Below are 13,405 nucleotides of genomic sequence, written 5' to 3'. Positions count from 1 at the left end.
TTTATTGAGCCCAGTTCTGTGATCGGAGCCGAGGATATGATATGATCATGGGCAGAAATACACAGTTAATGTACTACTGGGGGTCCCAGGCTGGTGGACGAGGCAGACATTAGTCAAACAATCAATCAACTATATCGACTGTGGCAAGTGTTACAAAGCACATAGGCCATGGGAGGCTGTTAAAGCAGGTTTTGACCTGGCCAGGGACATGAGAAAAATCCCTCTAAGGGTAAGGGAAGGATTTAATTGGAGAGGAGGGAAGATTTTCTAGACAAAAAGAAAAGCATGTACAAAGGCCTGGGAGTGTGGTGGGGAGGGAGAATGGTCCGTTAGAGGGATGGGAAGAAGGTCAAGCCTAACTAGAGAAGTGAGCAGGGCCCAAGCCATGTGGGGCCTTACAGACCACCTCTAGAATTTTTCCTAAGAACAATGCAGTTTACTAAGCTGGGAGTGATGGGTTCAGACCTGAACTTTGAGGAGACGACCATAGCTGCAGTGTGCATGGATTGGAGAGAGATTTAGGTGGTAAAAGTGAATGGACACGGGATCTGGAAAGACAGGGTCTGGGAGCAAGGCAGAGGGAGATGCTGGGCGTGATTCCCAGGCTTCTGGTTAGGTACCTGATGGAGGGTGGCTCCTTCACTGAAGCAGGGAGTTGGAATGTTGGCCGTGTGGAGAGGAGAAGGGGAGAGGCCATGAATTCAGTGGTGGGCATATTGTGGATAAAGTGGCTGTGGACACTCCATTGAGATGTGGACTCAGCAGGCAGTCATAGGAGTCTGCAGCTTGGGAGTCAGGGCAAGTGTAGAGAAATACGCGAGCCATCTGTGTAAAGGAAGCAATCCAGAGGAGGAAAGTAGGGTGCTTAGGCCTGAGCTTTGAGGAACCCCCAAACTTTACTGAGTAAGGAGGAGAGGGGGAGGGGAGAATGTACTGGGAGGGAAGAAGCTGGGGCAAGTGGTGGGAAGAGAGGGCCATGGAAACCACGGAAAATGAGTGGTCCAGGGAGGCAGTGGTCACACAGTGCTGGGGAGTCAAATGCTGCGGGGGGCTTCCGCAGAGAACTGAAGACAGGCTTTTGAATTTTGAGACTTGGAAGTTACAGAGAGTTAACTGAGACCTGGTTTGGTGTTGTGAGGACACCAGAAAGCCCAGTGTTGGAGCCTGCAGGATGGGAGAAGTGAGGACAAGGACTGACAGACTGTTCTTTCCGGGGATTTTGCTGTGGTCGAAAAGGAGAGAGACATTGCAGTAGCTGGTGGAGTCAAATGAGGGTTTTGTTTCCACACTAGAGTCTTAAACATATTTAGAGGTCAAGGGAAGGATCCAGTTGAGAAGGGGAGGTTGAACCTTCAGCAGAGACAAAGGATGATCCACAGGGCAAGCTCCTGAGACTGGGGAGAGGTCGGGGAAGTCTGGGCAGACAGAGGGAGGCTCCAGTGGCATAACAGGATGTAGCAGATGCAGGAAGGTTTCTGTTTGGTTTTAGCTGAGCTCTGGCTGGTGGCCGACGCAGGCCAGAACAGTGGCTTGTTCCTTATTTTATATGTGCGGTGTGTAGTTCTATGTGTGTGCTCGCGCCTTCTGCACCGCTGGGCGGCCAGCCTGGACAGAGTGCCATAGGGAATATCCCCACACAGCCTGGGCGGAGGCTGGGCACCTCCCACTCCGGGCTAGCTCCCTGATGAGATTCTCAGACCGTGTTTCCCCTCATTCATGACCAGAGGTTCACAGAGCAGGCGTGGGAACCTGCTCGGCCGGCCAGGGCCTCCTCCAACTCAGGCTGAGATTTTTGCTGCATCCCAGCCTTCGTTCCCTCACACACCGGCCTAGGTAAATGAGCTGTCCACTGTTTTTGGCCCCTGTTGAATGAAAAGGTTTGGGCAAACCAAGAGTTGGCCCCAATATGCCACCCCCCACCTCAGTCTTTGATTGGTCCACTTCTCATCAACCCATCACCCCCCCCACACACACACACACACACACGTCACCAGGAGGAGTGCCTGACACAGGAGCTGGGGACAGGCAGAATCCCTTCGGGAGCTTGGTCCTGTGGGTGGACCCCAGGTCTCTCGTCTTCTTCAAGGTCTTCTCCACTGGTCTGTCCACTCCACTGATACCCGGACCCTCGGCCCGCGTGGCCCCCCCTCCCCCTGTAACCCGGGGGTGGTGATGTTGGGGAGGGGCAGCAGGAGCCCGTGCGCCCAGCAGGACCCCTGAAGAGATGGGCAGGAGCGGAGGCCGGGGGAGTCCGCACGCGGGCAGGGGCGCTCCCCACCGCACCGGCGCCAGGATCGGGTGGCGGGCCCTTCAGCAGCAGCCGGGGGGCTGAGAAGGAGGGAGGGCCGAGTCCCGCAGGTGGAGCGGGCTGAGGGGAGGCGGGCGCGGTGTACGTGCGGCGAGCAGCCGGCCGCATGAAGGGCGCGGACAGCGGCTCCCGCCCGGCCCCCAACCCGCTCCCGGCGCCCGGCTCCCGGCCCCAGCGCGCACTGCAGCCCGGACCTTCCCTGGGGTCGCTAGTGGGGACGACCCCCGGCCGAGGCGGTCAGGGCGCGGAGCCAGGGCGGTGGGGGGTGCGGCCGACGGGGGGGCCGGCCGGCGGGGGGCGGGAGGTGGGGACGTGGCAACAGCTCAAGCGGGCGGGGCCCGGCCGTGGTGGGAGGCGGAGCCGCCCGGGGAGGAGGCGCCGGGCGGGCTGGGCGCCGCCGCGGGAGGTTGTGGAAACGCCGGGAGAGGCGCGTGTCCAGGTGAGCGCCCCGCCCGCGGCCGCCGGGTCTGGGCTAGTGCGCGGGCCGGGGGGCGGCGGGCCGTGCATGCTGCCGGCGCGGGGCCGAGAGTTGGGGGCCGGAGGGTCGCGCAGTCCGGCCCGCAGCCCCGAGCCCTCCGCCCTGTTTCTCCTCCCGTCTGGGTTCCTGTGTCGCCGCCGGCGTGCCCTTCCCGAGCTCAGGGTGGGGAGGTCAGCGGCGCCCTTCCTGCCGGTCCCTAGGCGTCCGCGCCGGGCGGGGCGGGGAACTTGGTCGTCCAGCCTCGTCAGGCTCCCCGGGAACGGGAACGGGCGGCCCGGCCCCGAGGGCTGCCAGAGGTTGGAGGCGGAGGCGGGGCCGTCAGCCGGGCCCCGGGGGGCCGCTTAATGTTGCGAGGTCCGCCTTCCTCCCTCCAAAAGGCTGGGAGTCTCTGGCCTCGGCCCGGCGGGGTCCAGCTTGGTGCTCCTGAAACGGGCTCTTGGTTGAGAAAGTCCCCCACCCCCCGCCCCAGACATCTCTTTCCAACGTGCTTGTTTTTCCTCAGCAGCGGCGCAGACCTGTGGTAACTAGTTAACTAATTCAACAAACGGACCCTTCTGTGTATCAGAAACTGCAAGGAGTTGCTAGCCCAGTGAGGCAGACGGATTGAACACTGGGAAAGTCCAGGTCCAGAACAGTGTGGTGAGTGCTGTGCTGGGAGGGAGTACCAGGCTGTGGCTCCTTGGTAGAGGACAGGTGCTTCAGGCCAGAGGGCTTCCTGGAGGAGGTGATCTATGAACTGGAACTGGTCAGAGGGAAGGTTGAATAAAGGGGAACAGCGCGTGTGAGTGGGAGCAGACGTGGGCACTCCAGTAGAGGCAAGGTGAGGAGGAAGGGACATTTAAGGGGATGGCTCCCCATGGACCCTATCCACAAGAGTTTCAAGTGAGGGCAGTGCCTGGTACTGTGTCCTGCATGTGGATGCTGCTCAACATGAGCAGGTATCAGGGCACTTCCTACTTCAGGACACTTGGGCCCCTGGCCTTGTATTCTAATGTGACATCTTTAGGATGGTGTAGAACATTCGTGTGCCTCCCAAGACTGAGGCTGGTGTCTTCTGCTGTAGAGGGACACCTAAGGCTCGTGCTTCTTAATGTGAACTGTCTGAGACCTGAGAGCCTCAGCCCCCTTGCAGGAGCTCCTGGTTCTGAGAGCAAGGGTTGGGGCACATCATTTTGTAGCTGAGGGCATTCTTGCATGTCCCAGATTTTGCCAAGATCCGCTGTCCACCTAAAAATTTGTAGAATGTTTTTGCAAGCTGCTACTGCAGCTTCTCACCCTGTATCACATCTGGAACAACAGGTTCCGTGATTTAGTTCTCTGTTAAATGAACTGAGATCTCCTTTGGCCTGTGCTTAAACTGCCCCTGAAGTGTCTAGGGTGCAGTCTCTCACTGTGGTTCCGGGACTCAGAGCCCAGCTTCTTCTGTTGACTTCAACACGCTCACAGGAGTGTGCTTTGAATCCTTTTCTTCTAGGGCTTTCTTATTCTCCGGTGGCCAAGTATGTCCACTGTGCGGCCCAGCTAAGGAGGCCACGTAGCAAGGATGGAGTGAGTTGGCTGGGGGCCTCATCCCAGAGATGCTGTCATGTTGGGCCACCCTCGTTCTCTGAGAGCTCAGCAGGCAGACATGACAACTAGGCATTGCCTGTGACTTGTGATAGGCCCTTTTACCCAGTAGGAGGCTCTGAAATGGGGTTCCTGGGAGAGTGCTTACTTAGCCACTGCTTTAGCCTGTACACAGCTGATCTCTGTTCATTCCTTGTGCCTGGCTTCTGCTTGGAGTGTGCCTTGGGGTGGAATTAGGAGGGAGAGGAGGAGGGGAAGGTGGTGGTGATGACACTGTCCTTGCTCGCGGGTAGCTCATAATCTCCCCGAGATTGCTGCTTCAGGCTGGCAGCTGGCCATGTGGCAGAGGAGGAGCTCAGAGTGTGAATACTCATCAGAAGGAAAGACTGTGTGGGTGCAGCCCTGAGGAATGACTAGGGTGAGGGAGTCTGGGGTGTACTCATTTCCTGACAGAGCCTCGCTTTTTACTCTGCCCTCCCTCGTCCATGGGAGGTTCTGAGGCTGGATGCAAGACCTTGGCCGATTTGTGGCCACGCTGGCCGATAGTGTACATTGGGCTGGTGGGTGTGTCCTGGCTCTTGGGATCTGTCAAGAGTTTAATTTTATGCAGATGGTCATTGGCAGGAAATGCTCTGATGCAGGCACGTGCAAGCCTAGACAGAATGCTAGAGCAAGAGTTAAACTGAGATTGCCTGAATCTAACAGTTTGGACTTTTGAAGTGCCCCAGAGTGGGACATCAGCCTGTCTTAGAGTGAGAGGGCCAGTGCTCCTGTGGTGTCTGGGGTTTTTGGTGGCGGTGTGGACTGAAGGATATAGTTTTTATTCTCAGAAGGGGGAATGAAAAGTCTAGACTAGACTTCTTGGAGCCCTAGAAGAGAGTTTTTGTTCAAGTGGTGTCGTTGCCTGGCAGAGGATTAAGTATTTGGGGAGTGAGTTCTCCAGCTCAGATTGGATCTGTCTGAGCCTGTTCACAGACCGGTACATGCTCTAGACCTTTCAGGAAGTGCTTGCTAGAGTAGAGCCTGCTCCGTACCTGGCACTCCCAAGGACCAGGGTGTGGCCGAGATCCTGAGGCCTGGTACTTGTAGGAACTCAGAACCAGTAGATCAGAGGTGTAGGACTACAAGAGATCCTAGAGTATTAGTCTGGTCCCCTGCCTTTTGCTGGAGAGCTTTCTTCCCTTGATGAGCTGTAGAGCCACTATTTGACCTGTTCCAGGGTTATTCCCTGATGGTCAGTGTGCCACATTATATCTGACTCTGCTCTCTCCTAAAGTAATGTTTCATTTCTTTTGACCCTCGTGGGAATTAGAGACTGCCCAGTATCTGCCTCGTTTTCATCTCCACTGTCCCCTAGACTGGACTCTTCTTCTTTGCCAGGGATCAGCCAGGCAGCTGGCCGCTTAAGGTCTGCTGATGTTATTCCAGTACCCTGGGTGCTGATGTCTGGTATAAGCTGTGCTTGATGGTAGGCTGCCCACGGATAATTGCCATCTCATTCAGTCCTCGAAACAACCCTGTGAGATGTAGGTCCTCATGTTGTCACCATGATATAGATGGGAAAAAGGCTCAGAGAGATCTGGAACTTGTGTAATGTCACAAAGCCAAGAAGTGATGGTGGAGCTGAGATTGAAGTTGGGGTTGTCTGACCCCTGACTAGACAGTACTGCCTTGCCCTGAGCGGGGCTGGGTGATCATTGCTGGGTGCTGTGATGTCTGAGGCAGGAGTGACTGCTCACCTGAACTCGAGGCCCCATGTTGCTGTCCACTTTTGGTGGGATCCCGCCCTGCATGTCATACACCTGATTTGTGAACCATGATAAAGACCTTGACCTGGGCAGGCCTGCTCTGCTAGGTCAACTGGGCTCCTCCTTGTGGGAGACCCTTGTGCTGTAAGACAGTGGATGTCACTGAGTGGGATAGAATGGTTGCAGTATCTAATGGAAAGTGTGTTTTGGGTTTGAGTCTCAGCTCTGCCACTCATTTGTGGTAGCATGTCAGGTGTGCAGGAAACTCTCGCTCAGACTCACTTATCTAGCTTCTGTATGTGAAGCAGGGATGGTTATCTTGTTTACAAGGTTTTCGTGAGGATTAGATGGTAGAAATGAAAGATTTTTGGAAATACAAGTAGTGGTTAGCTTAGTTCCCCAAAAAGCAGAGCCTGAGGCGGTGCTTCATGCTTTATTGGAAGGTGCAGGGCAGCAAGGGTAAGGGAAGAGAAACCCGAGGGAGAGAAGGAGGGAAGGCACAAGGTGGTGCTTTAGTCGGCTGGACAGTAGCTGCCATGCAGGATACGTCTGGGTGAGCTCTACAGAAACTCCATGCCACAGAACAGTTTGTCAGCAGAGGCCTGGTGGGGGAGTTTATCTGCCCACCTCCTCCTGTCTTCTGTCTTCATTGGTCAGAGTTGCCTCATGGGAGTTAGCTCCCTCTTGCTCCTTGGTTGCACTACCAGAGTCCTCCAGCAGCCACTGGGGAGGCCAGTGTGGTACTTCTGTGGAGTTTGGAAGTAGCGGGAGGAGCCAGAGATATGGGGCCTGCACACACACCCCCACTGACTCTGAGGCCCAGCAAGAGACCCAGGGCCCAGCGGACTGGTGAGGCCAAGAGCCTGTGAACTGGGACATCGGAGGCATCCTATATATTGCTTTGTGGATTTTGTCCTCACGTGTAGTCCCTTCTTATGAGTTAGTCTCACTCAGATTGCCAAGCCTCTGCCAAGACCCTGACTGAAAGTCCAATTTGGACTTTGCATGTTGATCTTTATAGCCTTCTCTGCTCCTCCACTGCCTAGCTACGGAAACAGGAGACGCTGTGGTTTTGATGGTACCTAAGTGGGAGGTACAAATCAACATGTTCGTATACCTGATAGAGAAGCGTAAGGATGGATACAGGTGAACATCGAGGTTTCAGTGAAGAAAGTCCTCCTTGAAGAATATTTTTCCATGTGATGTAGCATCTGAAGCTGGGAAACCTAGAGTCATGAGATAGGGCTGGAGAGGACCGTAGGACCATGTCATGCAGAGTCAAAAAGGCCCTTGGGGCTAAGGAGTTTGGACTTGATTCCGAGGGCAGTGGGGAGAGAGACCAAATGAGGAGCTGTGGTAAGCCATGCTAGCTGCCTTGTAGGGCAGAGGTAGGGGGGAACACCAGATGAGAGGAGAGACCAGGACAGGCAGGGGCCAGGATGGCTGTGGGAGGGAATTGGGAGTGCCTCAGACCAGGGTGATGACTGAGGCCTGATGTCAGGTAAGGAGAGTAGGGTGCCTTCCATCCTCCCCGGGGGTCAGCTTCTGGGCCTGAATGGACTTCCATGTGCCTAAGTTCCGAGGCCTCCTGAGCCTCTCCACAACTCACAAGTCCTTGTGGCTTTGGTGGTCCAGAGTTGGCCACACCACTGGGAGGCAGGGCCACTGGGGGGCGCCCTTTTCGGACAGGTTTTTGCTCTTTCACAGAAGGCAGGCAGCTTCTTGATTAGTGCCAGGCAAGACCTGCTTGTACTCAGCAAACCCATGTTCTGTCTCTAGGCTGTTAAATACATTGTTAAAATTCAAGCTGTTGCATTTGAGTTGCAGCTGGGAGCTTGGCAGAAGTTCATGCTTGATGAGGTAAGGGGAGAAGCTAAGGACGCTGCTGGTTTGCAGCTGGAAACCTCTTTTCGTGGCCATTTGGCCAGATTGTAAATGTCCTTTCCAAAGAGCAGGCTTGTGGGGCCTCTGATTATATGTCTTGGAATTTGCTTGTGCTTAGAAACAGTGCTGGTCACCTGGTGAGTGAATCATTGTCACTGGGGTGTTGGTGGGCTTTGGATAACTTCCCTGTGGGGGTTCAAACTTGGGACTTAATATGCATACAGTGTCCCTTCTTAACAATCCATTATGTGGAAAAATTGTAAAATTTTTTGTTGTTGTTTCTAACTTGAACAAGTCTGTGGTGAAACATTATTTGTTGGATGCCTGATATGGGGCAGACGTTCTAAGCTTGGGATGTAGTGCAGCTAAAACTCCATGTTGGTTTTCTCCTCAGGCTTGGTGCCACTTTGTGTTTTGTTTTTCATAAAAGGAGGTTTGACATTGCCCATTTCCAGGTCTGTTCAGCATGGATTTCTGAGCGTTCCTAGAAGGGCTTTTGGCAGCACTGGACACTCGGTGGAGGTGGGGGGGGCGGGCACCAGGCATGCACACACATTCCCACCTGCTCTGTCCTAAGCAAACGCTGGGTATAGGTATGAGATTGGACTGGGGGCAAGTAGGGGCTTCCCAACACTGTGGGACAGTCCCTCTTGGATGCTGCCTCTTCCCAACCTGACCCTGATTAACTTTTTATACAAAGCCTTTAGCGTTCAGGGTCAGGATCCGGAGAAATGTTGGGACTCTAGGGCATCTCTGCCTGAGGTGGCAGTCTAGGGGCTGCTTGGGGGTACCTAGCTCTCTGGCCAGTGGAGTTATCCCCCCTCCCCCATCAGAGCAGCACTTCGCAGGCTCTTGGCAAGCCATTTCCCAGAACCCCATCTGTGATTCTTTGGGGCTCTGCCTCTGGGCTGGTATTCGTGGATGGGCTTAGTCTAAGCCGGATAGTACATTCCAGAGAGATAACAGCTAGTATTCATGTAATGAAGGGACCTGGCTGCTTTTTCCTGAGTGCTGTAAGGCATGAACCCTGGACAGTATCACCGGGAGGATTTGAGAGGAACAGAGAGGTGTCTCCCTCCGTTGAACTTGTTACTCCGTCTCTGAAGAGGTATGCCACCGCAGCCAGTGACAGCAGGGGAGAAGCGCTGCGTTCCCCTCCTTCCAGCCGTGTCCGGTCTGGTCTCTTGCCTGGGCCCTGCTCTCCCACCATCCCAGCCTGATAGGCAGTTGGCTGGTCCCTCACTGTCCAGATACGACCTCTTGGCCCTGGATTTTACTGTTCCTTCTTTTCACGTATAGAAGGTGCTTTCCTGAGTTAGTTAAGCCTCTTGAGGTGTAAGGAACAGACACTACTCCCTGTAAAGGGGCTTATGTAAGCAAGACGAGGGGTCTTCAGGAATCCTGGGCTGGAGATGCAGAGGATGTGAGACCTGGGAGCAGACCTGCGGCTGGGACAGGGACGACCTGCGCTCCACCTCGGGGCCGATGGCCTGCTCACCTTCTCCCAGTGACTTGATTTCCTCTGCTGCCCTAACTCCATAGTCCATCCCTTAGCCTGATACTCTGTGCCCTGCAGCAGGTTCTGGCCCCAAAGCTCTTATTCTGTGCATCTCGGCCCCCAACACCTAGGGCACTGATGGGCATGCTGATGGCTCAGCAGATATCTAGCAGGGACATGAACGGAAGCAGCCATTCACTTATTCTCTCCTCCTTCTGATAGAGGAACCCGTTTGGGGGTGGCCCTTGTGGTTCGGCTTCTCTGAGCCTAACCTGGAGCCACGGTGGGTTGGAATTTCTTGTAAGGCGAGGAATGGTAGGCATGACTGTGTGTCTGATCAACCAGAGCAGGCAAAATACTGATGAACTGGCGTTAGCTCAGACGTGGAATTCTGTCATGTAAGGCTTACATCTTGGGGAGAAGCCTTTGTATTTTCTTCATCGTCCTTGTTTCCTCTTAGTATATGTCTGGTGGGGTTTGGCTGACGTCGAGCAGGAAGAGAAGGGACTGGTAGAGCTGGGGCTCCAGCGTGCCCTGGGCTGCTGGCTGAGCTGGGAGACCATGTCCAAAGTTCCCGTTATGTACTTAGGGCTGCTGCCAGTGGGGCTTGCCCCAGCTTGTGCCTCCTGCTTTCACAGCCGAGCCTGGCTGTTTCTAGAGGCTGGTCTTGCATCCATGTCAGCAGTCCAGCCCATCCCAGGGTTTTGGCCTTGCATGGCTGATTGATTTTTATATCCCAAGTGCCTAACTCGGTGAATAGCCTATGTGGATCTTCAGCAGATATTTGTGAGTGGTGACTTGCTAGTGAGGACAGTGTCTGGTGAGGTGGCAGGCAGGAAGAGCAGTGTCTGCCCAGAGTGCCTGCTCCCCACACTGCCTTTGCTGTGGCCAGCTGCAGTTTTACTCCCCTCGTGGCCAGCCATCTGCTGTACACCTCATTTTGGGGGGTGGGGTCCCTGCTGCCTGTTGTGTCAAGTTCTCTGTCTGTCATTGTTTCTCCTGTACTTTCAGTCTTCTCGTAGGCAGGAGCTACATGTTACCTGTGGGTCCCCAGCACCTGGCACCGTCCTGACACATGTATTGGAAAGAAAGAAATAAGACAAGCAATCTGTGAAATGAGAAGGAGTGGGCCAGAATCTTGGACTGACTATTAGAAGCAGAGGGGACTGTCTCCCACACCGTTCAGCCTTTCCATGTTGCCAGTGGTTACCGGGAATCTGGAGGGCAGGGGCTCTCCAAAGGGCACATGGCCTCCCGGAGCAGGGGCCAGAATTGAGCACACATCACTGGCTGCACACCCTGGCCTCTTTCCACTGCTGGTGCAGAATATCCTTAGTTTCTGTGTCCTAGGTCAGGATTTTGGCGTGTTCGGTGTATCTATGTGCACATGTGTATGTATCTCTTCACCTAAGTTGCTTTTTTCACCTGTTGATCCAGTGGCTGTCACTGAATGCCTTGCAGACACTGCTCTCTGTGACCATGAAACGCTGGCTGTCCACATTGCTAGTGGCCTGGTTTGGTGTCCTGGGCTGTGTGCAGGCTGAAGTCTTCACTTCTATTGGTATGTTGTGCCAACAGGACTGTCTTCTCCCTGAGAGATCCTTGGCTCAAGTGCCGGGGAATGTCACTACCCGAAGCCTGTTCTCACTCAAGGTGGGATGGCTCACCCACTGGTTTTGACCAGTTCTGGGGAAAGGGGGCTTGCGGAGCTGCCGTTCCCCCTTCTGAGGCCCTGATGACCTGACTGTCCTTTGCTGGGAGCCAGCTGTCTCAACTGGATCTCCTCCCTGAGAAGCGCAGGCTGCTCCTGGGCTCCCTGGCCTTTCTGACCATCTTGTCCAGGGCCAGAGAGTGGTTCTGAGCAAAGAAGCCCTTAGGATGTCCAGGCCCAGGTGCCATGACCCATCTGGGTGCCAGTAGGAGAATGAGATTTGGTGCTTCTTCCTTAAGGCACTCCCAGTGCGCTCATCTCCCCCTCCCCTTGGAGTCTCCACCCCTGTCTTACGAAGCTGGGGGCCAGGACCATGTGAGTACCTAGGTCCCCTTTAACTCCCAAGTCCCCATGATCCCAAGAGAGTTGACATGCCAGTGATCCAGAGGACTTGCCTCTGCGCTGGTGTTCTGTGCCTCAAGGAAGGGGGATGGATGTCCCTCATCCATTTCTTTCTGGCCCTTTTCTCTTTCCCTGCAGGGCACATGACCGACTTAATTTATGCGGAGAAGGACCTGGTGCAATCTCTGAAGGAGTATATCCTTGTGGAGGAAGCCAAGCTCTCCAAGATTAAGAGGTATCTGATGTCCTAAGGCCCCACCCCCCAGAACCCACCCAGGGTGCCCATAAGAGGAAGCCCTTGAGAGAGCAGTGAGGGGCTGGCCTGGAGGTTACTTCATGCCAGTCCTCCAGAGTGGCTCAGTGCATGGGCTAAGGACTTCCTGCTTTTCCCTATTTAAGAGTGTTTTTGCATACATTAGAGTTCCTACCTCTTTTCTAGATTAAGGGACTGCAAGTGTCAGTGGGCAGTTGCTCTATTCATTCATACTGCCTCTTGATAGAAAAGGGAATTTCACCAGGGAAATTACCATAGGTCAAGACCTGTGTGAGCGGGTGTGTTACGTCTTCCTTTTACTCTGTTTCCACAGCTGGGCCAACAAAATGGAAGCCTTGACCAGCAAGTCAGCTGCTGACCCCGAAGGTTACCTGGCCCACCCCGTGAATGCTTATAAACTGGTGAAGCGGCTGAACACAGACTGGCCTGTGCTGGAGGACCTTGTCCTGCAGGACTCGGCTGCAGGTGAGGAATGGTGAGCAGGTGCTTGGGGAGCTGGTGTGTCCGTGTGCTTGTGTCTGGGGAGTGTGCGTCTGAGCCTGTCACAGGTCTGCAGGTGTTGGTGGGCATGTACAGTGTGTGGATATGCACCCTGCTGGGCCTGTAGCCATCTCCCTTCTCTGTGGGCACCTAGCAGTTGGCTGTCCTTGTTTTTAATATGTAAGAATAATCAGTTCTTGCCTTGTCCTAGTGTTTTCATTTCCTCTTTTTAAATCATGCTTTACTAATGTGTTTTTGTAGAAAAGTTAGAAAACAAAATGATGTAAGAAAATTAGAATTCTTAACCCGGTTGTCTAGTGATAAGCACTATTCAAATTCCAGTCTTCCTACGCTTGCATTTACATTACAAGAAGAGATGGACCCATTCATATAGTCCAGGGAATGCAAACTCACTTGCTTTGCGGGACCAAATGAATTAACAAAAGTGAGTCAAGTGGGCTGGGTGATGGGGCCAGCGTAAGCTGGGGATTATGGGCCTCATCTAAATCCATTCCCATTCATACCTTTTAAAAATAAAACATACCTGTAGGCAGATTTGTGCCAATAGCATACAGTGATTTCCTGAATTTTCCAGCTTCTTTAAATGTCCATTAAATGTTATACAAAATGATTTTAATGGCTACACAGTAATAAGTCAAACCTATGTAGTATAAAACTGGTCAAATTAGTGGACGAGGGATTGTTTCCACATTATCAGCAATCGTGCATATACATCTTTGTGCCTACCTTTGATTATTTTTTTTAAATTCATTTTTAAATTCACTTTATTTTTTTTTTAAAGATTTTATTTATTTCAGAGAGAGAGAGTATGTGAGCCAGCGCAAGAGGGCGGGGAGGGGGCAAAGGGAGAGGGAGAGGGGCGCCTGGGTGGCTCAGTTGTTAAGTGTCTGCCTTCGGCTCGGGTCATGATCCCGGGGTCCTGGGATCGAGCCCCGCATTGGGCTCCCTGCTCCGCGGGAAGCCTGCTTCTCCCTCTCCCACTCCCCCTGCTTGTGTTCCTGCTCTCGCTATCTTTCTCTCTGTCAAAAAATAAATAAAATCTTTAAAAAAAAAAAAAAAAAAAAAGGGGGGGGGGAAGCGGGCTCTCTGCTGAGC

General features: G+C 53.7%; 1 protein-coding gene across 7 annotated transcripts in view; it reads left to right on the top strand.

Annotated features, from left to right (window-relative positions):
* The first annotated feature begins 2,656 nt into the window (after positions 1-2,656).
* P4HA2 (prolyl 4-hydroxylase subunit alpha 2) overlaps positions 2,657-13,405 on the top strand; it is a 35,630-nt gene continuing 24,881 nt past the window's right edge. For 3 of the 7 annotated variants that reach the window (XM_021701722.2, XM_044917183.1, XM_044917184.1), the window contains exons 1-5: positions 2,705-2,747; positions 3,292-3,425; positions 10,920-11,043; positions 11,674-11,770; positions 12,123-12,274. In XM_021701722.2, the coding sequence (XP_021557397.1) occupies positions 10,962-11,043; positions 11,674-11,770; positions 12,123-12,274 (331 nt within the window). In that variant the 5' untranslated portion in view covers positions 2,705-2,747; positions 3,292-3,425; positions 10,920-10,961. Of the gene's footprint in view, positions 2,748-2,812; positions 2,957-3,288; positions 3,426-10,919; positions 11,044-11,673; positions 11,771-12,122; positions 12,275-13,405 lie in introns of those variants that run through there. The other 4 variants (XM_021701721.1, XM_044917182.1, XM_021701723.1 and 1 more) reach the window with 4 other exon arrangements.

This window comes from Neomonachus schauinslandi, chromosome 7 (genome assembly GCF_002201575.2).
Source record: "Neomonachus schauinslandi chromosome 7, ASM220157v2, whole genome shotgun sequence".
Taxonomy (NCBI): Eukaryota; Metazoa; Chordata; class Mammalia; order Carnivora; family Phocidae; genus Neomonachus; species Neomonachus schauinslandi.
Note: the sequence above shows the minus strand (reverse complement) of the source record. Positions and strands in the feature narration are given on the sequence as shown.